Source organism: Triturus cristatus, chromosome 7 (assembly GCF_964204655.1).
Source record: "Triturus cristatus chromosome 7, aTriCri1.1, whole genome shotgun sequence".
Classification (NCBI taxonomy): Eukaryota; Metazoa; Chordata; class Amphibia; order Caudata; family Salamandridae; genus Triturus; species Triturus cristatus.
Window position 1 is genome coordinate 538,303,395 of NC_140590.1, and position 23,976 is coordinate 538,327,370.

A 23,976-nucleotide genomic window follows, 5' to 3' on the forward strand; every position below is an offset into this window, starting at 1 on the left:
GTAACTGCACCTGCTGCAATCTTAACGCAGAACACCTGTCCCCCATGAGTTCAAAACAGAGCCCCTACACACCAGCAGTTTAGAGTAAGAGAGAAAACGCGTGTACGAAAAACTGTAAGTGTGAGTGTATTTGGTGCATTTGATGGCAGCCAAGACAAATTTTGAAAACAATCAGGTGAACCCGTGGCAAGTATTACACGCCACCCCTTTGAGGGATCACTAGCTTCTACTACTAACAATCGCATTCTGGACACCAAATTATCTCACTGGAAACCAGAAGAGAAGAAATATAATGCTGCTTGAAACCCACCCCCCTTCGTGCCAGTTTATGGGGATGGTAATAAATTAATAGATGCTGGAGTCCCAACTCCCCCCACCAAATGTGGATGAGTAAGAGGCCACTGCTTTTTAAATCTGCACAAGTTTGCACAACTTGATTGTCCCTCGCTTGGAACATCTTCCCCCTTGAAATAAGATCTGTGAATTATGTGAGATAAAAAAAAAACGGAAAACTTAGCTGTTCAGACAAGTTTATGAATATATAGCTATGACAGCAGTAGCCTCTTTCTACCCCAGTGCCAAGATGCTTTTATGGTGTACATGCGCTTAACAAGTGATCTTTAACATAACATAACATGTTGTGCACTCTTTCAGAGTAAGCCCTTTTTGTAGTCATACTTACTTTGTCTAATGACTTGGTACAATATATTGTGGAACATACCGGGCCTCACTCTACTGAGAGTGAACTAGTCACTTTTGTTGTTGTCTCATTTTCTACAGACATCAGGTGGCTCATAGGCTTCGGAAGTGGGTGGAAATAGCTGGAAGGGGCCGGCACTGATTCTTTGAAAATCACTTATTTAGAGTGACCGCTGTGGGTGGTGTGTGGCATTTCAGCGCCTGTACAGTAGCACAAATCCTCGCCGATAACATTTTACTTTGTGTATTGTAGGCAAAGTGCTCGGCAACCTGCAGCTTAACCTCCTGAGTAAATCCAAGGTGTATGAAGATATGGCTCTGAGTGCAATCTTCCTTCATAACAACTACAATTATATCCTAAAGTCTCTTGAGAAGTAAGTATATGGATGTGTCTCTGTGAGTGAAGCAAGCTTGCACTGTTGACTATCTATCTATCTATCTATCTATCTATCTATCTATCTATCTATCTATCTATCTATCTATCTATCTATCTATCTATCTATCTATCTATCTATCTATCTATCTATCTCACTGTACTTGCTCCATGTGAGTGAGTGATGCTTGTAATTCTGCTATCACTCTTGTGCCTACTCTGTGCATATAATGAGTGTGCTCAGCTGTGGCTCTCAGAGAGCACAGTCTGTTGCCAGAGGAGGAAATACCTCATCTTGTGATGCTGTCATTGTACCTTTTTATTTCATTTAGGGTCAGATGTACGAACACATTTTCTGGTCACATAGCCTGGTAAATCGCAGGCTTTGCAACAAAGTGTGTTTTTTGAAAGCATTAAACCCGTTTAGCGATTCGGTGACATGTTATCAAATCGTTAAATGGCTTAAGGAAACCATTAGGAATCACTGTTAAGAAGGGGCATGTTTAGGGCATCCCTTTCTAATAGCGATTTCTTGCAATGTATATTAATGTTTTGCTACTGAAATCCGTTCATAAACCATTAAATTTTAGAGACTACTTGAAATGAGTGGTCGCTTTTACAGACTACTTGAAATGAATGGTCGCCTTTGAAAGGTAAAAAAAACTGAAAAAAACACTGCCTACTCTTAAAAAGTAGTTTACAAAATGGTTCTGTTTTCAAACTCATCCGGTTTTCCTTTAAGGGCCATGGGCTACATTTAAGAAAACAAATTGCTTTATTTAAAAGCAATCACAAACACCAGTGTTTGCTTACTCTAGCAGGCCACCATACTTGTGATGGCAGCGAATCGTAGTGGTTCGCAGTTTGTGACCTACCTCATTAATATTCATGAGGTAAGTCAAATTGCAACCCACTGTGATTCGATGTTTTGTGAATCGACATATTAGTTCAAAGGTTAGTTCGCAAAATACCACAGGATTCACAGAATGTTGGTGCTCAAATTGCCCCCACATCTTGTGAACCCTGTCTTAAAACATCTGTCCCCTACTTAGGTAAGGGCTACAAAATAGCCTTTTGTGCAGTGCACTTTAAACTGTTCTCTTTCCTTTTAGAGGTGTTATCTATATTGTTCAAAACATCTGAATTAATGCAGACACTACATTTTGGCTTGATCGTCCTCCCATACCTCTGGTGAAACCCCATATTTGTTGTGGTAGGATGTGGTAGAACCAATGAATACAGTGTTTGAATTTTCTTCTCACAGGTCTGAGCTCATTCAACTGGTGTCAATAACACTGAAGAATGCAGAGAAGCATTATAGGGGACACATTGAAGAGCAAATCAAGTTGTATCAGAACAGGTGAGCAAACTGTCATAACCTCGTCTATGTCAATCAAGGGTTGGATGCTGGAAGAAATCCTGCATCAGACGGTGGTGTTCAAGTAATTCATGCCACTCAGCGTATCTCCGAGCTTTAAGAGCACTTGTTATTCTGGTATCTTCTCCATGATTTAGAATTAGACGTGGGGTGTTTGTGAGCAGAGGAAAATGTGCATTAGTGTTTTGATAACTTACCATTTATATAGCACACAGAGATCAACCTGTGATATCCTTGGTCAAGTGATGGCAGAACATGTTTAACATTCTAGGATTCAAGATAGTATGGTGCTCATACGGAGGGATTTCAATGTTCTATTCATTACACATTTTCCAGAATCAAATTCTGGCCCCTCACAGCTACAGACCCATAGCTTCAAATCATGCTTCTCTTTTAAAAACATAGCTGATGGCAATCGTGCTATAGATAGACTCAAATCTGTTTTGCTTTACTGGTGCTTTGACCTAGTGAGCACTTGTTGCTGCAGGTAAATTGTCTGGAACAGGCAGCAGTCTGATATGTTGTAGATGGAAGAATTTAAGACACGCCTCTACTCTTTTTTCCTGTGCTAAAGCAGTACCCCTTTTGTGCTCTGATAAAATGCCCTTTTGTACCCTCTTAATGTCCAGAGATGCCCCTCGTTTACCCTTCATGTCTAGATGACAGACAGAAATGCACACACACTCCTACCCTTAAAGTAGAGAAAAGCCTCTTGGGGAACTGCAACCAGACTTCAAACTACATGCTAGAAGGATTTACATGAAAGGTAATTCTTATTGTGGTATGGGCCACATATCTCTAGTAAAATCAGTGTCCATATAGGACTCTAGTACTCCTGATCACAAGATTGATGGCACTTGTCTTGTTGAAAGCATCATTGTTGTCACCTTAGTCTAATTTGCTGTTCTTTCGATGGACATTGAGAACATATGTGCTATCACTTTTACCAATGATATACACACTGATGTCAACATCTAGACAAGCCAGTGGAAAAACAGCTCTCAAAGATGTAACTATCAACAGAGATAAGTACAGGCAGAAGCAGGAATTGCACAAAAAGAAAAAAGAGCAGATGGAGGAAGAGAAATATGTAGAAGCATTTAACTTACCAAGAACACCTAAGCATTTTTTTCCCGGATTAGTTTTGGTGAAAGATGACAACAACATTGCCTATTCTGAACAACTGAAGCTTAGAAGAAATGAGAGGAAGAAAGAAAAATGAAAGTTTCCAGGATTCTTATGGCGAAAAGAATTACCAGCATCATAAAAGGGTTTACTTGGTAAAATTGGTGAAAGACTACCATCACACACGAGTTTCAACAGATAATGGTAATCCTTGGGATGGATATCATGCCGCTTATGTTTTTTCTCTGCGCTTCTTTTGAGATCTTTACTGTTGGAACATTCTATCAAAAACTGGAAACAGATGCAGAAACGTTATGCAGGATTCAGAGGAGCATACAAAGTAACTTCAGGAAAAAGGGTTCTTTTTTTTAAATAACTTTATTTAGTATTTTAAAGCAGGCAGAGTGACATACGAACAAGCCCATCAATGCCCATGCGTAGCCCAACAGGCCCCACAACTGAAAGTAAGCGACTGTTCCCTAGCGTATATAACCAAAGTGGTCTACAAATGTCCATGCTACCAAGGGGAATTGTCCAGCATGAGGCCCATATATTATAACAAACTAGTAGAGGGCAGTGTCGAAAGCGGCACATGAACTAAGCCCACCCGCTATTAACCCCCACCCTCCCTTCCTAGCCAAACTTCCCCCCCTCCCCCCCCCCTTTTACCGGTGTGCTGGCGCCCTTTATGAATGAGAAGATGTAGTGGCTCTTAAACTGTATCCGTTGAACATGAGACGTCAGTGAGTCGGGGTAAACGGAGGTATTTGGTGCAAGTGACTTCATTGAATTCATTCACCAGCAATGCCAAGAGGGGGCGCCAGACAGTACAGAAGGAGTCCGAGGAGTGGGTTAAGTTAGCGTGTATGCGCTCCATCCCGATAATGTACCACAGTTTATGTAGCCACCCCATGTGTGTTGGGCGAGTGTGCGTTCCCCAGAGCGAAAGAATGTGCTGTACAGCCGCGCCCATAGCTAGCCCTAGTTGTTTCCCCCGAATGGATTTCAACGGGAAGGTGAGTGCATTGGGTAACCCGAGCAGGGTATAGACTGGAAAGCGGGGTATGGTAGTGTCGAAGTAAGAATCTATATCATCAAGGACTGACGTCCAATAATCTGCCACTTCCCTGCAGTCCCAGAGGAGATGTGTCAACGTGCCCTCCTCATCACATCCCCTCCAACAGGTGGGGCTGCGATATAGATTGAATTTTTGGAGGCGAGCCGGGGTCAGGTACCGGTAATGGGCAACTTTAACCGCTGCTTCCTTGCTAGCTGTATGGTTCGCTCTATGATAGATCTGAGACCACTCCCTTAGCGAAAGGCTCCTCCCTAACTCCACCTCCCACCGCCGCTGCTCGGCCGAGCACTCCCCGGAGGCTGGCGGTCGTAGCATTAGATATAATTCAGAAATCAAATGGCGGTCCGAGTGCTTCGATAAAAGCCACTTCTCATAGGCCGTGAGGCGTCTACTCCCAAGCGGACGCGTATCAGGGTGAAGTAACCAATGGCGAAGTTGGAAATATTGGAATTTTGGAGGGCGCTGAATGCCGTGCCACTCAGCCAGCTCCGCGTACGGGAGGAACCCGTCAACATCGAAGAGATGGCCTGCAGATTTTGAGGTCGAGACTCCGCATTCCGGAAACGCCCTCTTGTCGCATCCTGGAGGGAAAGCTGGATTGTCAAATAGGGACGTCAGGGGCGAGGGGAAAGATGTAAGTTGCCGTTGGGTCGCCACCGCATCCCACGTCCGCACCACCGAGCGCGTGATGGGAGATCTAGTGAGATACCTCGGTCGATCTACAGGATTCAGAAACGGTATCTTCCACAACGAGAGACCTGCCATCGCTCTGTCCTGAAATAGCCACCTTTTCTCGGACTCAGACCTGCTCCATTCCACAAGATAGCGAAGTTGCGCTGCTCTATAGTAAGTCAGTAAATGGGAGATCCCCAACCCTCCCTCGATCGGGGGACAGTAGGCAATATCTCTACGTACCCACGGGCGCTTCCCCGCCCAGATGAAACTGAGCAGCTCTCGTTGCAGAGAGTGGATGTAACGCATTGGGGGTTCCGCCGGGATCGTCTGAAATATATAAAAGTACTTTAGGCAAGATGGACATTTTAACCGCTGCCACGCGGCCAAGCAGTGAAAGGGGATAAGACTGCCACTTGCGAAGAGCACAGGTGACTTGAGAGTGGAGGATGGAGTAGTTACGGGCAATCGTTTGGGCGGTGGATGGGGTCAAAATAATCCCTAGGTAGGGGACTTCAGGCTGAGGGCGCAGTTCCCCAAATCCTTCAGCCGTAGTGCCAGCAGTAGTGGCATTGAGTCCCAGCGGCGGCAGCATAGACTTCCCCACATTAACCTTAAACCCCGAAACCTTACCGAATTCCGTCAGCTCCCATAGGAATGCCGGGACAGAGCGACTAGGGGTGTCAAGAGTCGCCAAGATGTCGTCCGCGTATAAATTAACCGTGTGGCGTTCCCCCCCCCCCCCCCCAAAGGGAATGCCAGAGATGTCGGGATTATCCCTGATCCGTTGCGCTAACGGTTCAATGTAAAGCGCGAAGAGCAGCGGTGAAAGAGGGCACCCCTGCCTCGTGCCCCACCGAATGGCCGGGAGCTGACCCCGTTGACCCGGATCGTTGCTGTGGGTTGATCATAGCAGCTCACGACCCAAGCCCGAAATCGAGCTCCCAGTCCGAAGTGAGCCATTGTCTTATCCAAAAAACCACAGTCCACCCTGTCGAACGCTCTCTCAGCGTCAACTGAAAGCAAGACAGCGTCCAGATCCATAAAGTGTGCCTTGTCGATTAAGTGGATTAACCGCTTGGTGTTATCACTACTTTGCCTGTTGGGTATAAAACCCGATTGGTCCGGTTCGATAATACCCGGAAGGTGGGGGCCCAGTCTGGCTGCCAAGACACCTGTAAAAAGCTTTAGGTCCAGGTTAAGAAGGGAAATGGGGCAATATGCCGCACACCGTGTGGGATCTTTCCCCGGCTTGGGAATGACCACGATATCTGCTGCCAGCATGTCCGGGGGATGGAGCCCGGTCCCGCGGAAGAGTTAAACAGGCGGGTCAAAATCAGAGCAAGGGGCTGGCAGAAGGCTTTGTAAAAACCCGCCGAAAACCCATCCAGCCCCGGAGATTTCAGAGGCTTGAGACGGGAGATCGCGCCCACAACTTCCTCCACCCTAATGGGAGCGTCCAACGCCGCAGCACCAGACGCGCTCAGAGCTGTGACCGCCGCGTGGCCAAGATAGGCCTCCCCCGAGCCGTCGACCGTAGGGTCTCTACTATACAAAGTGGCATAGAACTCCCGAAAGGCGTCCGCAATCTGCTCATCGTCTTCAACCCTCTCAACAGTGGAGGTGCTGAGGGCCGCGATTTTGGAACGTTGAGTCCTGGCGCGATGTTTGCTCGCCAGGAGCTTCCCTGTTTTATCGCCCCCGATATAGTAGGAATGTTTAAGTCGTAGGGCGGCGTACTCCGCCCTGTCAAGGTCCAGGCTGGCCAGCTGGGCCCGGGCGGACTTCAGTTGTCGCCACATCCTCGGGGCTCCGGTACGGCTGTGAACTCGTTTGAGTTCTGCTACCTTGGCCATCAATTCCTCTCTCTTCTCTCTGTGGGTTTTGTTGTCTGCCGCAGAAATAGCTATTAGTTCCCCGCGCACTACTGCCTTAAGGGCCCCCCATAATGCGTTCAAGGAGACCTCCAGGACGTCGTTAGTCATCAAATAGTCAGTGATGCATTTACGCACCTGTTGGACAACATCAGGACGCTGAAGCAGGGATTCCCGAAGACGCCACCTCCCTTTCGGGCTATGCAAAGGCCGAAGATCGAGCGTGACAGTCACGGCGTCGTGATCGGAAATAGCCGCTGGGACGATGTCAACGGTCTGAACCAGCGCTTTAAGATCGGACGACCCTATAAAATGATCTAGCCGAGAATACGTCTGATGTACATGCGAGTAAAAGGAGTATTGCGTGCTATGGGGATGAGCCTCCCTCCAAAGATCTATCAGTCCACTATTCTGCAACCAGTCCCGTCCCCCTCTCCAGATCGCTCCTGCGTCCCCTCGGCGCTGACCCGAACGACCTTGGCCAGAGTCCATGACTAGATTGAGGTCACCCCCGATCAAGATGTGCCGGTCATGGTGACGAAGGATTTCAGACAGGGAATCTATGAGGATTGGGAGCGTAGAGGGAGCCGACAATAACGGGGGTACCCCCCACCCAGAGCCTATAGGCCAGTAGCCGCCCCTTTACCTCCACCAATTTGTCCCCAATACCGCCGTGAAAGTGTCTCGCCCAACAGTATGGCCACCCCCCCCCTCTTATCTGGCATAGAAGAAAAGAACTGGTGGGGAAACGCCCGAGATCGCATTCTGTGCCAGTCCTTAGGCAGCAGGTGTGTTTCCTGTAACAGGCAAATCGAGGCCCCTGAGTTTTCTAGATAGCTCAGAATTGCCCGTCTCTTAACGGGGCTGTTTAACCCCTTTACATTAAGAGTGAGAACCTGGATGGCCATAGGGACCCTTGGATATCATGAAGCGAGTGTCGGCCAAGCACCGACCAGTAGGGTCCGTGAGAAATCGACCCAACGACATCACCACCAAAGGGCACCCCTTCCAAAGTGCTCTCGTCCTCCATATCCTTCCCCTGGCAGCACACTGGTGCCCCCCCCCCCTCTCCTCCCCCCCCAAACCCCCACAAACCAGTTCCAGAGACCAACCATTGTCCAATATCCTCAGCACGAGCCAAGGACAAACGGAGAGAAAGGGACTTGGAGAACATGGCATCCGGGCGACCCGGGCTCCCTGCCCGCCACCCCCCCCACACCGGCGCTAGAGTATTATGCATAGTGTATCCCCCCATAGCGAGTTTACGGCGAGTCCGGCCTAGAAGTATCTCTCGTGACTGCTGCGAGGGCCGAGGCTCTTTCAGTGGACATCGTGGCGCGGTCCGGCTTCACAGTTGTCCACGGCGAACAACGACGTCCCATCCGCTGCCAGCCCTCTCCAGAAGACTGCCGTGCCGGCTTAGGAGAAGAGTCAGGAGTGCGTGGAGCAAGGCCAAGCAAGTCGGATAACTCTTGAAATGAGCGGAGTTGGTGCAGCTTACCGTTCCACCTGAAGATTAAGCGGAAGGGGTGGCCCCACGAGTATGGCACTCCATTGGCTTTTAAGAATGTGGTTGCTTCCTTGAAAGCTTTCCGTTTTTGAAGGGTGATGGAGGCCAAGTCCTGGAAAAGAGCTACAGCGTGCCCCTGATAAGTGAGTGGTTGTTTAAGCGAGCCTCCCTTAAAATGTGTTCCTTCATGGGGAAGTCCGGCAAAAAGGCCAATATGTCCGGTGGGGAAGCTGGAGCCTTCGCCCCAGGCCCACCCTGTGGGCGCGATCGATGCGAATCTCAAGATCCGGACCTTCCCCCAGAATGTCCCGAAAGAGGCCCTGAAGAAATTCAGTCCTATTCTTCCCTTCCGCTTGTAGTGGGCCGCCCTGCACGCGAATGTTGTTGCGAGGGGATCTATTTTCAAGGTCCTCCGCGTGTGCCTGCAGGTCAACCTGTTGGTCCCTAAGACGAAGGATTTCCTGTTGGAGCAGCTCCACTTCATCAGATTTAGATTGCTCCGTGTTCTCTATAGCTGCTACACGCTCTCCCAGCTCGTCCACATCGCGACTAATTTCTCGCACCTCTCCTGCAACCTCCTGTTTAAGTGTTTGAAAGTCCTCTCGGAGGGTGTTAAAATGAGCTTCAAGAAATGTCCGGGTGATGGGCACCTCCGCTCCATCCTGTCTAGAGGGTTGCGACGAGGGTGGGGGGTGGAGCCCCCCCGATCTCCAGTTGCTGACCCCTTCACTAGCATATCTCTCAAGGAGCGGTCCCCCTTTTTCTTCGTGTTGGCCATGGTGGTACCGCTGGTGAGGCCACTACGTGGCTGCCCGGTGGGGATAACGGTAACACCACTCGCTGGGCCGCCCTCCGACAATGCAATGGGTCCCAGCCGCCGTATCCAGGCCGCGACCAGTCCTCACCAGCAACGACGAGGAGATAGGGGACCCAAGCTGGGCGTGCCCAGTATCCCGACCTCCGGCCCGTTGGGCGTCTCCGCGGTCTCCAACACACACTCCCGGGCACGGAGAGCCATCCGTGAGCTCCAATCCTCGACAACTGGACCTCACCACGCTCTGGGCGCGCCAACTCCAGCCACCACGGGGCGACGAGGAAGAGCAACCTGCACGTCCAAATCTCAAGGCCAAAGAGGGCGCACCGGAAGCTGCAGCTGCTAGGCGCCTCCTTCGGATCAGATCGCCAGGCCTCGGGCAAGCCTCCAACGGGGAAGGTAGACGAGGGCCCCCCTCAGCCGTCCAGACGCCCAGCACGGATGAAGGTGGGAAGAGCACCCGCCAGGAGAGCCGCAGGGGCGGATGCCCCCAAGGGTCACCGACCAAGGCCCACACAGTCACTCCACGTTGCGGGGCCGCCGCACCCGAGACGGAAACCTCCTGCGCAGGGGCTGACCCTGCGGCCCACTTCAATTGCCAGCCCCCAACAGTCCAACTCGGCAGGCTGGCGCGCTGTCCCCCTCCAAGCCGCCGTGAGTCACTGATGACCTCCCCATGGCTCCCGCGCTAGGTCCCGTCCTGTGCGTCTGGGGGGCACCCTCCTGTGTGATGGTTCAAAGCAGTTCTGGTCTCGCTGGGGGGAACCCAGGCACCGGCTCAGGTCCCTCGGCCGCGGGCGTGTCTCAGGTCCGCTCCTCCCGCCTTGGGCTAGGTATGGCCCGTCCAGTCACACCCAGCGCGGGCACCACTCCCGGGCAATCCACCAGGCGCTTCTTTAGGGGATGGCGCAGTAAGCCAACTCCGTCATGTAGGCCCCGCAGGGCTCCAGCCTGCCCCCGCCGCCGGCTCTCAGCTCCTCACCTCACTTCTGGCGTCTGTGACTGCTTGGCGCTTTGTTGTTGGGGAGCAGGGCTCGCAGCCTCCACAGCGGCAGGTTCGCCTCCTGCGTAGCCTTGCGGGGGAGTCCCGCGCTGTACCAGCAGGAAGGCCGGCGCCTGCCAGCACCCGCTAGGCACGACCAGGCCCAGCAGCCTCGGCCTCGATTCACGCATCGTCTCCCCTGACGCGACTTGCAGCCCGCAGGCGGGTGTGGAGCAGTCAGCGGCTGGTCCACGTAGTCTCCCTCCAGTGCTGCCACCGCACTCTGAGGGACTCCCGGCCAGGAAGCAGATTGCCGCCGGAGCACCTCTCCTCTGTCGTCCCCAGCCTGGCCCGGCCGGAGCTCCGCACCCCCCGGTCAGCTCAGGCACCAAGGAGGAGACCGCGCTCGGTGTCGGGTCGCAATCTCCCAGCACCGCGGCACGTATATCGCCGTCTCCGGATACGGCCCCGCTCCCACTCTCAGATGAAGGCCACTTTTGCACTCAGATGGGGGTTAAGATGCATAAAATTGCCGATAGAAGGGGCCAAAGCGGGGAGCCTCGCGGTTTTGCTGCCGGTCAGGTCGCCATCTTGGCCACGCCCCAAGGGTTCCTGGACACTTTATGTATGTAATTCTCCCATCCTTCCACTACAACGTTTTCCCTCTCGTTAAGCACTCCATGAGAGTGGTTTCCAGCGGTCTCCCTGGTATACGTGTCTTCCCCCCCGTTGCTGCGCTATGCTGAGGGTTGCTTTCTCTCCCCCATATGCTTCTCCCTAGTGTGCTTCTCCCCTGCTTTGCTGTCTTTCCTCTGTGCTTCTTCCCCCAGCTCCATGTTGCTCTCTTGCTCGCTGTGTGTTTCTCTTCTCCCCCTGTGCTCCATGTTGCTTTCTTTTACTGTTGTGTTATTTGCCCCACCTGTGCCCTTTGTGTTTTTTCCACACACCCCTTTAGTGCTTTGCCCGCTTTCCTCCCCACCCATCTTAAAAAAGTGCTTTTGAAAGCACATGCATTATTTTGTAGGTGCAAGCATGCATGGTGCGTGCATTTACAAAATGGCACAGCCAAAGCATTTTTTTTTTTATTTGTTTAGAAAACTAAACTTCTTTAGCCATGCTGCACAGAAGACCCAGAACCAGAGGAAGTGTAGGACCCACTTTACATACCTTTCTGATGCAGCATCTATAAAATGTATTGACCACTGTCCAGTTAAAAACAGATCCTCTTTTTTAGAGAACAACCACCATCTGATTCAATGTAGGTGTCTGCTGCCATATGCTTCAATGCCTCCTGATCACCACCCTCCACTTCACACAAAACAGAAAGTGAAAGACTGGACTCGGGTAGGAAACACTATGTACACTAGGGTTGCAAGTTCCATTGCACTGAATGGCCGTTATAACCGGGAGCTGTGAAACTCTGTTTTCCATTTCCTGAATCTTGCTCCTGAAGAGGGTCTGGAGGATTACCTCTGACCGGACCATCATTGCAGCCAAGAATTTAGCCGAAGTCACCATCTATCATGGCATCTCTCTGAGATGTAACTCTTACCTGAAGCTCATATCTTTGATTACTTACACTCAACAAAAACTCATAATCTGCCTTTCTAGGTTTGCTCTTTTTGGTTTTCACTTTGATGGCGAACTCCAACACACTGTAAAAGAAGCTTCTGAAACCGTACAATCTGTCAGTTTAGAAAAGCGAAATGAGGTTCAGTTTAAGAGGCCAAAACTTACCCATTCCCTTTTGCAAATGGCAGCAACAATTGCAACTCCAAGAGCAGCAGTTGCAAAATAATTGGTTTCAGAGACAAAAAAAACTCTCAAAAGCGGAGGCTCTCCACAGGCTCCGGGTAAAGCCCCCTTGAGCAGAAGAGGGACTCTCACTCTGCCACAGACTTGTTTGAGGAAGCGTTTTCAACTTGTATCCCTTTTGACAGAAGAAAACATAAAACAGCTGGGTGCTAAATAGTGTGAAAAATGCTTAATGAATTGGATTCTCTTTTTTCTCCATCTTCTATTTCACAGGTGTCCAAACCTCTACAATTGAAACGACTCAAAATAAAGATTCTTATGAATAGAAATATAGGGAGACTCCACAATTTGTAACGAACAAGGGAATTTTCTCCTGTTATTTCTTGATTCAAAAGAAAAGTCAGAATTTAGAGTTTCATCTCATCGTAGATCTCTAATATGCCAACAAATGAGTCATAAAGTAATTTCAACTGCTTTCTCTCCATCAGATTTTCCCAGTTTTCACAGAGGGGATTGGGTGGCATCAAGAGACCTACAGGAGGCAAGCACATCCCATTGTGCATGAAACATTGTACCTTTGATTCTGAGTAGGACACTCACGCTATCGTTTTTGTTCCCTCCCTTTCGGACTCATGTCCGCTCCGAGGGATTTAGCTAGATATATTTACAGTAGCAGCAGCAGCTCTGGTAAAGGGAAAACATTTGATAAGCCAACTTAGCCCTCCTCTGTGACCTGGGTCCTCAGATCATCTCTTCGGAATCCTTTCTTCAACGAGTGCAGACAGTACTGTACCTGGGAGACACAACAGGCACACTTAATGCGAAAGTGTCTCTTTCATAGGAAACTGTCACCTTTGCTGATCAAGATCGTTTCTCTGAAAACAACTGCAGCTCCAGCAGTCATACGGTTATTATCCATCCTCTATCCCAGGCTCATGCATCTACCTAGTTCCCAATACAAGACTACATACACGGCCTTTACAAAAATGCAAAGGATTCCATAGGTGTCAGAGAGCGGAGGCTGGAAAGAGACAACAACCTTGAACATCTCAGCCATTTAGTCTCTCGAATGATGCAAAATAACTAACATGCTGAATGGTGTCCCATTCCAGAAACTTCCTACTTCCATCTCTAGTTGTGGATGCGTCACTGGAAAGCCTGAGTACCCACCAGTGAGATCTTTAAGTTAAGCGACTGAGAGAGGTCACCTGCCCATAACTCGACTTCTCTGTTCATAAGGGGGTAATATTTCAAATTAGAGGTTTTCGAGAAAATGTTATATGTTCACAGGTGAGTTTAGTAGAGAAACACATTTGAAAAATACTGTGACACAGGAAGAAACTAAGAGCTGGGGGTTGCCAAGGTAAATATGGAAACTAAAGACGGAAACTGCAAGGCTTTAGGGAAAGGCAATTGGTCAGTGGGTCATTTTTGCCCCCCTCCCTCTTGAGATGTATATTTTTTTTTTAAAATACCAGGGGGCTACCAGGGTAGCCCAAGATCTTCCATCGCTCCTGGTTGCGACTCCCCATGCTGCAGCAGCTGAGAGGAACCGCTCCCGATCCTCCAACCACACTGGTTCAAGCCCCCTCTGCCCTGAGTCCCTTCGGATTGCCTGCACTGCCATAATTTCTTGCGTGTATTAATTCTTGTGCCTATTGTGGGTGGGTTGTTCTCTGAATTTTGGGCATTTATTGTGTTAATTTAGTGTGTTGTACTATTCCATTCTCCGTTTATTCCTGCGTTTTTCTTTTTCTGAGAATATACCTGCTCCCCTCCCCTCCCCTCGCCTTTGCCCGCCCTTGCCCTCGCCTATCCTCAACCGGTTCTCACCGGTTCAAACCTTCCGGCTCTACTCTCACGTGACCCAGACTGACCCGCCTCCCCATGCCTGTGCTACTTAATGGAGGGCGTGCTGCTGGTGCGCCAAAGACAAGCCTATCTGCCCCCATCCGCGCCTGGACCGCGCCCAGCGCCAGGACCCCTGGATCTGCAGCCTGTCTCTGGTACTCCTCTGACAAGATGCTAAACCTCAAACCCAAGAACCCTGACCCCAACTGCAACACCACCTCTCCACGCACCACAGAGGACCCTTCACCTGCCACCTCTGCCGTTTCTCCTGCGACGTGAGCACACCCATGAGCACCACCAAGAAAATACCTGGCCTCAAGCTCCAGCTCCACTGTGCCCTCCTTAATGTGAGATCCCTCTGCAAACATACCATGGAAATCTGGGACACCATAACCACTCTCGACCACAACGTGATGTTCATAACCGAAACCAGGCTCACCCCACATCAGCACCCAACATAGCCAAAGCATCACCTCCAGGTTACAAGATGAACCAACGTGACAGAAACAGTGGAGGCATCGGCATCATCCACAAGAACGCCCTCTACTGTACCACCTCCGACAACGACACTATACCTAACATGGAACAGCTCAACTACCAGATAAAATCTGACCCCATTACCACGATTAGCAGAACCCTCGTCTACAGACCTCCCGGTCCCGCCCCAGCTTCTGCAGCTCCATCACAGACTTCATCGTCCCCCTGGCCATCGATTCCAATCATTACATTCTTCTGGGGACACCTGAACTTCCACCTAGAAGACCCTGACGACACCAGCTCCATTACACTTCTAGAGAACATGAGCATCATCGGCTTCTCACAACTGGTCTCCACCCCTACGTACAGAGCAGGACACACTCTGGAACCCATTTTCTCCACCTTCGACAGATCCAATTTCTCCTACACCACCGACCTCACCTGGACCGCCCACAGCATTGTCCACTTCACCATCGACAGCCCTTGAGAGAACCCATCGAGACCCCCTGACCCACCCTCGCCACAACTTGGGCAAAGTCACCGAACTCCTCTGGACCACTGCCCTCAAAGAAGCTAGACTCATCCCACACTTGAACTAGATGTTCAAAATTTCTCCTGCTGGATCACTGCAGCCGCCGGCACCATCACCACATTATCATCTCCTGCCTCCCCCTTCAGAGAACACAATCCGCCCCCCCAAGCTCTCTGCAAAACTATTGCTGACTACTTTCACCACAAAATCTCCAACATCTACAGGAACTTTGACTCCCAAACCCAACTTCGTCTGCCCCCAAACCAACACCTCCCACCCCTACTGGACCACCAACTGGAAGCAACTCTCTACTGAAGGCACCATCTCCATCATGAACTCCATACACTCCGGATCCCCCTCGGACCCCTGCCCACATCACATCTACAAGCTAGGAAGAGAAGTAATCACATGCCCCCTAATGAAAATCCTCAAAACCTCAATCACATCAGCCAACATACCCGAGGCCTGGAAACACGCCGAGGTCAAGCCCCTTCTGAAGAAACCCTCAGCAACCCCAACAAACTCAAAAACTACCAAATAAATCTCGCTTCTACAGCCTCCCCCCCCCCCAAAGTCTTGGAAAAGACCATCAGCTGCCAGATCACAGACTACCTTGTAGGAACAACCTGCTCAACCCCTTCTAATTCGGTTTCTGACCCAATCATAGCACCAAGACCACCCTGATTGCAGCAACTGATTACATCAGACACCTTCTCGACGGAGGAGGAACAGTGGCCATCATCCTCCTCGACATATCAGCTGTATTCAACACCCTCTCCCACCAAATACGCCATGTTGCAACACATGCGTTTACAACGCAGGCCATTACAACCCGGTCATTACAACAACCGCGTTGTTATGCCGCATACCATTACAAAGCAAGTAATTACAACAACTTGCTGTAGGAGGGTGCTGGATTTTGGAATATTCTAATTTTACTATTCAACTCCAGTCTGTGTAACAGTAGGGAAGGTGTTGTATTTAAACATTCTGGTATGTTATGTAACAACGCAGTTGTTGTAATGACCTTGTTGTAATGGCATGCGATGTATCAACATCGTTGTAAACTGTTTACCTCTCCCTTCACACCCTAGTCACCAGACTCCATCACATCCACATCCAGGGCAATGCACTCAACTGGATTCACTCCTTCCTCTCCAGTCGAACCTAGAGGATCCATCTTCCACCCTTGTCCTCCGCATCCAAAAACATCATATGTGGTGTCCCCCAGGGATACTCCCTCAGCCCCACCATCTTCAACACCTACATGATGCCACTGGCAGATGTTGCCTGCACCCACAAACACAACATCATCTCCTACGCCAATGACACCCAGCTCGTCCTATCCTTCACAGAAGACGTAAACCCCACTAGAACCAACTTTCAAAACATCATGACTGACATCGCCACCTGGATGATGGCCAACTGCCTCAAACTCCGCTCGGACAAAACAGAGGTCATCATCTTCAGTAAGTAGCCCTCCCTGTGGGACGACACATGGGCCCGCTGCCCCTCTCCCTCACCCACCAACGACGCATGCAACCTCGGAATCATCCTTGACACCCATCTGACCATGAAGCAACAGATCAACACCGTCTCCTCTGCCTGCTTCCTCACCCTGCGCATGCTCCAAAAGATCTTCAGATGGATTCCTGTCTCATTCAGGAAGACAGTCACCCAGGCCCGCATGGTCAGCTGACCCGACTATGGCAACTCACTGTATGCCAGAACCACCAAACAACTCTTGAGCTGCCTCCAGACCATCTAGAACTTGGCAGCAAGACTCATCGTTGACCCCGCCCCCCCCGAAGACCACGCATCACTCGTCACCTCACAGCTCTCCACTGTCTACCCTTCCAGAATAGATGCTGCTTCAGGCTCCTCATCCATGCCTACAAAGCCCTCCACAAGTCCTGACCCGCCTACATCAGCAACTGCCTGATTTTCCACCAACCACCTAGAGAGCTCTGATACTCAACCCTCGCATCTGGCTACATCCCCTGTGGAAGCCGTTCCTTCTCCTACCCTGCCGCCAAGGCCTAGAACGACCTCCACCTTTGCACCTCCCCATCTCTGAGGGACTTCAAGGAGTAGCTCAAGACCTGGTTCTGCGACCACCACCGCCCCTTGACCGAGGGTTGCATCACCCACCAGTGCCTGTAAACCCCCCAGGGTGACAAGTCTCCGTGGCTGACGAGCATCATACACGTGTCCTCCTTCCTGTGATTTTATGTTTTTAACTTTCATGTTCTTTTTAGGTCTCGCCTAGCTACGCAGCGTCTTGGCGAGATCTATTGTTGACGGTTTCTTGGCCGAAGGGGGACAGGACATGTGCGCGCCTGGACAGGCGATGTGCATGTGCATGGCGTCTCCTCTCTAGCGATGTTAGCTTTCACATGCTTCCACCGCGCACTTGATTTAGCTATCAGTTTCACTGCGCGCTGCAACTATACAAGGCAGACACATACATTTCAGAGCTCAAGCATATCTAAAAAAAAAATTTGTAGATTTGTGCGCTTGATTGAACTTTCAGTTTAACTGCGCGCCGCCCTTTGCCACTAACATGAGGTTTTAAGTTCTCTTTCCTGGCCATCAGCTTCCAGCTCATCTTTATAATTGTGTTTGCTATTTTTGTCACCTATGACACCCCTCACCATGACAACCATGGGAATAGTACACACGTCGAAGAGGACGAGTTTATCAAGCTGTACCCATGTAAGTATTCGTTTCTGGCATTCATGTATTTATTGGGAGCTGCATAAAGAGCTGTGAGGTGCCTGGGAGACTTTAAGGCGCTATACATTAAAGAGTATGTGGTTTGTTTAGAACCCACCGCTTTCAGATAGACCTAGTTGAACAACCCTTCCTGCATAAAGCGCTACGAAGCTATCGGCGCGGTAGAGAATATGATGTAGTAATGCTGGTAACTTCACATTTTGCAGTCTGTTTCTGCTTTTTTGACACTGATCAATGGGACCATGATATACTTCCTGGCTTTCGAGGGCTTCTGCTCGACAAATCATTAACTTTAATTATTTTAAAACCCAACAGGGTGGTCTGTGGTTTCTCACAAGAGTCCATTCACTCAGTTGATATTCCGATTAACAGAGAATGTGCGTGCGCATTTTTTATTCTCGCTGAAGAAAGGATATTTGGAAGTGACCACGGAGAGCATCTCGCGGAGGTAGTTAATTTCGTCGTTCCAGGTGTTCAGAGGCAAATTTGTTTTCTCTTTGAAAGCTCGTAATGGTTTCCGAGTCTGGACGAGGCGCTATCTTGTTCTCCAAGACACAGTGCGTTTAGGGCAGCTCCGTGTTATCCAGCTGGCCGCGCGATATGACTCCCGCTTCTTGTAAATGAAATGCAGCTTGTTTCCCGTGCTGTAAATGCTGGGAGTCACCCAGTGCACACAAACACATCCGAGGCAGCCCGCAACCATCTCCAGGGCAATTTTAGGCGAGTCTCCGGAAATCCATTTTTTTTAATGGGGCTAAATGGTTTGTATTGCAACACTCCAATACACAATCATCCAGCACATTACAATGGGCTATTAGTTTTCCGTGACAGTACATCATGAATATGCAGATAAGAAAGTGAGCCCTCAAGGGTGTATACGATTATCAGCAGCATTCACGTAACTCACTGAGCCATCTTGCCGACAGCGGAGGTACCGAGAATTCCTCATACAACAAGCCTAAAAAAGAAGCTGATGTATCCAACCTACTGACCTTTTCCTGTGCCGGAATGTTAGTCCATTTCGTATGTTGCTAGTTTAATAATGGAGACAGCATTCATATTTGACCACTCTACGTATTGAATTAGGGTTGGGTTCGTTTGTCAGTTAATTGTATGTGATTCTAGAGAAGATGGACTCATGTACTGTCTCAGGGTCACTTTTTCCGGTAGTCTTTTGCTTTAATATCACGACGTAAATGTAATTCCTAAAATGGAGACGGGACTTTGGAGCACATCCTTCACGGCGAAAAAACAAGCATTTGCAATACAATAGGTCTTGCATTTACGCGAGTTTGAGCTATTGACATTGATAATGACAATGCCTTTTATTTATGTTTTGGTTTTTGAAACATAAATAAAACACATTGTCATTTATAATGCCAAGAGCTTAAACTCTTGTAAATGTGAGACCTATTGCATTGCAAATTCTTGTTTCTGTTTATGTTTATAAATACTGCAACCAAAAAAGGAATGCTAATGCTATATTAAACATCTAAATAGAGAAGGTATCTTATACAAAATTTCCAAAATAAATTAACCTAAAACTCGGTGAAGGAAACAATGACATAAAATCTCCCTTCTGGAAGGTTGGCCTCTAAAAACATGCTGTCCTTTATACCCTAGCCACTGAGTAGGAATGCAGTGTGAGCCACACCCAGGAGTTTTACAAAAGCTTTTCTAGGACAGGGCGCACCCCTAAACCGCATGAGCTCTATGGGTGGCTCAGACTGATCGGATCAGCAGATAATCAGCATTAATAAAAATAAAAAAAAAGAGAGAAAGTGATAGAAACACACCTGTTATTTACACAGTTGTGGACTGAAAAATGCTATCAAAGCTCTATATAAAACGAGCATTGGCAGAGACAGTAATTTGGGCCTTCGCGGGGGTGCAATGGTTAAATTTGCTTTATTTTCTGTTGCGAGCACATGCCACAACAATGGAGTATGGGGGGGGGCGGCAATAAAAAGAACATCTCACTTAGGTGTGGCGGCCATGTGATTAAGATAGTTAATTTTAGTTGAACAGCACATGTGCTTGCTGGCAGGTATGCTTGGATCAAATGTAGAAACCCTTTTAGGTTTTGATGTACATTACAGGAAAATATGATCCTTGTTGTTGCAAAGACAATTATACCAACCGTAGGCATTCTCATGATGGAGATACTAGTTAATCCTGGGATTAACCCACAGCCATTCTATTAGGTGCGGATAACCTAACTAGATTATAAATAGCAGCCAGCCACCCTATAGCTCACAGCCTCTTTACATGGTGGGAATTGTCTCTCCCGGGTATAGCTCACAGCCTAAACGTGGCAAGAGTAATTGCATCCTGGGTGAGAGTTACTCCTGAGCCTACCTTATAGCCACTCTAGAAGGTGGGGATATTTATTTTTCAGCTTACCCTTTGAGCCTCCTTAAAGGGAGGGAGAATATATCTGCTACTGGGTATAGCCCACGGCTAAGGTGTAGGTGTGTATGGTCGCTCTTTGGTACAGTTTGCAACCTTTCTACAGGGTAGAGGTAGTGATTATTATAAGATTTAATCCACAATTACAGAAGAAGGTGTGGATAAGTTCTCCTGAATATAACTCATTACCACTATAAGACCAGACTATTGCCCCTAGATATAGCTCCTAGTCATACTAGTAGGTGTGGAAGTCACTCCTGCACATAACTACACCACACAGGGCAGCGTAGAATAGTGTATTCATCTAGTAAATTGGGTAGTTGTTTCTGGATAACTCACCCCCTTGAGTAAGTGAGTATAGTCCCCTCTGGGCTTAACTTCCAGGCACTTGACAGGGTGCGACTGAATAGCCACCTCAAAGTTCTATCCAGTTTAGGTCCACAGGGTGAAGACAACAACTTGAGACTTAGTCTCACTCACCAGTTGTAAATGCGACAACACTGTGACTCCATCAAAGCCATCGGATATGAATGGTGTCAAAAGCATCCCACTGCCAGCCTCACAAGATATATCGGCGTCCCAACAAATGTCTGTCACCCTTCCGATTCGCTACCCCTTTCTATCCATGACTTGGATCCAACACTCAGTGGTGCTGCGATCAATTATAAACCAATACAGGCTGCATAAAAATACATTTTACCACATGGGTCTATTACCCCAAATATTCAGGCATCGCCTACGATGCAGTACCCTTTTCAGTATGTGGAATCTAACCACTCATCCACTTTCTGGAAAGGCTTGGCATGACTTTCTAAAGAGATCTGCTACTCACTGATTTCCACTGGATGACACTAACATACCCCTCCCCCGCAGGTCCCAGATACCCAAATGACAGTTCCTTGACTTCATCTAATGACATATACAGAAAGTATAGGTGTGTATCCTGGCATGTCTCTGAGCTTCCCCACTCTCACCCATGCCTGCTTGGGTCCATTAGAACCCTGGAATGGCCGACCCTGGGTGGTAACATCAAGGTGGATTGTAACACATAAGGACACCATAAAGCCTATCAAGGCTGTCAGCAGGCAACAAACTATAAATTGAGTGCCTATGTCTCACATCTGTTATTTAATCACACTTCTAAGCTCCGCATCTCATAAAACAATAACTGCAGCTCGGTCATTGCACACAATATGGTTCAAAACTAGAACAACACCCTTCCGAATACAAAATTTACACACCATAACATGCTACCCATGGGGGACAGTGCTTCAGCGCCCCACTCATTCAAACTGACAACTTAACTACCATGCACTATATCAACAAGCACATGGGACCAAATACAAGATCCTGGTCAAAGGAAGCACAGTTGATCTGACACTGGGAATTAGTGGACGTCATATCTCTGTCATCTTTCAGGCTTACAAAGCAGGAGAGGTAACAAGCTTAGCAGATGTATTTTATAACAACTCACATAAGTGCAAGACAACGTCATACTTAGAAACATCTTTTATGACTGGGGCACAACTAAAATCGATTTACACACCACAGGACAAAACTGAAAAATGCCATATCTTCACATTCAGGTTCCCAGAGCCTAGATCATGCCCATTGCCCTTTTCATAGAATACGTACAAAAAGGGTAACAATCATTTTTAACACTTTAAATACATATAGGTCCACCTTGCAGTGTATAAATAATTATGCGTACAAATCCATAATAATATTTGTTTTTTCACCTTTGCCGGTTAAGTTCACCAGGACCTGTAGGCTATTAATTACAAATAATCAATTTCCACATTTCCTGATACTCTTTCTTTTCCAATCACTGATGAATAAGTACAAATGACAAGTTTCAAAGCAGTTGAAGAAATGACTGTTCAAATTGGAGAGTGAAACATTCTAAGTTATAATAAATGGCCAAATCATTATTGGCCTTGAACAACAAATTTTCACTTGAGCCGACAATTGTTTCCCTAGTGTGCTTGTTTTCTTTGGGGAAAATAAATCTTTTAAATGGTTTTGCAGGGATCTAGCATGTGAGTGAAAACATTTTACTGTTTTTGGATTCAGGGAGAATTCCCACCATGACAGAAAATTAGGATTACAGGTATGTAACTTTTCCTACGTGGAATCTCTGAAATGTTCTGTGTTTCAGTGCTACTGGGATGTGAAAGGAGGTTATCTTGAAGGATAACTATTCCTAGTTGGTTAATGTTTAATGACAAACCAGCATCTGAAACTTCTCTTTTCTAAATGCACATGTTTGCCTTTTGTAGATCCAAATTTGGTTTGTTCAGTGTTCTGAGACCTTTCTTTTGAATGGGGAAATACCTCTAGTAGATGTCTTTTCCCATTTTGGGGTGTAAGGACTGGATCTGTGGCTGTTGTTTGTAGTAGAACCTGTGTTTTGTTGTTTGGTAGATGTTAGTGAAAAGTGGAAGCATTGTGATAATACTCTCTAAACTGGAAAGGTGTACAGAGTAGGGGAAGTTAGTAATTTTCTGTTTTTCTGGGTCTTGTTTCCAGCATCTGGTTGATGCTGTGATCAACACAAAACCGTATTACTTTCTTGTGTGGTAGGGCTGTCGCTGCTGGGGCCGTTGGTGCTGCTGCTGGCCTTTTAGCTGCTAGAAAGGGATTTGAGCCCTCAGAGGCTGGTTTGGATTATACCACCTGTATTGAAATCTGAAAATCAATTCTCTTCTTCCACACCACTAGCCTTTAAAGTCTCTGCGTTTGCCTTAATCCTCTACAGCTCTTAGGCTATGTGCAGACTGAAGGACAGGTCTAGAGAATGGAAGATTTAAGATGTTTGTTGTGCATTAGAAGACACTCGTAAGGGGTTTGCAGTAAGTCTTTCTCTTAATTTGGAAGATTACATACATCTTTATCAACTACGACCAGGCTTTGTCATAGCGGCCTAGCAAGCCAGTTGCACCCAAATTTTAAGCCCATGCTAGCTACACTGTATATTTTTTTGCCCAATGTCTGGTCTTTTGCTCAACCTACTCAGAGGCTTTCGCATTCTCAGAGCCACTATAGCATTTGCTGGAGACAAGAACTTTTCATCAGCGATCTACCCAAACCCAGCCGCCCAGGAGAGTAAAGGCCTTGATTGAGCCCTTTACTGCAGCCTGTCAACAATCACTGAGACTGAAATGTTTCCACAGTAATGTTCAGCCTTGCCACTCCCCTGGACAATACCTCTTGAATGGTGCAAATGTCATCCATTGATAACCCTTTATATGGAAAGCCAGGTGGTGATGTCTAAGGTTACGCTGTAGAGTCCGTGTCCAAAAAGGGCCTTGAATAAAATGATGAAAAGTAGGACAGAAGTCTTTCTATTTTGTGTGGCGACACTGGCACGTCTGAAAGAGACAAAGATGTTATGGTAGCCATATCCGGAGTCACTAGAATCTTTGTTGGAGAAGAAGCCTTGGTATTATTGGTGCAGGCAAAGTATTTGACAGAATGATGGCTTTCGGCATCAGTGGTAGAGGTAGAGCCTTCAGCAAAATCTGCACAAGATCTTCTAGAGGAATAATAAATGTCGGAATTTGTCTTCTCTCAGGATGTTCTGAGGTAGAATACATTCTCCTGGTAGCTCCCTTTTCAATCTCTATTTGTGGGTTGACATTGAATGCCTTGACAGCCAGTCCCTTGATGGTGAGATCTTCTACGTCAGTGAATGTCATCGACGTAATTAGT

At 48.0% G+C, this 23,976-nt stretch overlaps 1 protein-coding gene across 6 annotated transcripts in view; it reads left to right on the top strand.

Moving 5' to 3' along the window:
- Positions 1-23,976, top strand: part of EXOC7 (exocyst complex component 7) — a 320,098-nt gene that overhangs the window by 251,105 nt on the left and 45,017 nt on the right. For all 6 annotated transcript variants that reach the window (XM_085616945.1, XM_085616940.1, XM_085616944.1 and 3 more), the window contains 2 exons: positions 953-1,073; positions 2,337-2,432. In XM_085616945.1, coding sequence (XP_085473071.1) covers positions 953-1,073; positions 2,337-2,432 — 217 coding nt within the window. The remainder of the gene's footprint in view (positions 1-952; positions 1,074-2,336; positions 2,433-23,976) is intronic.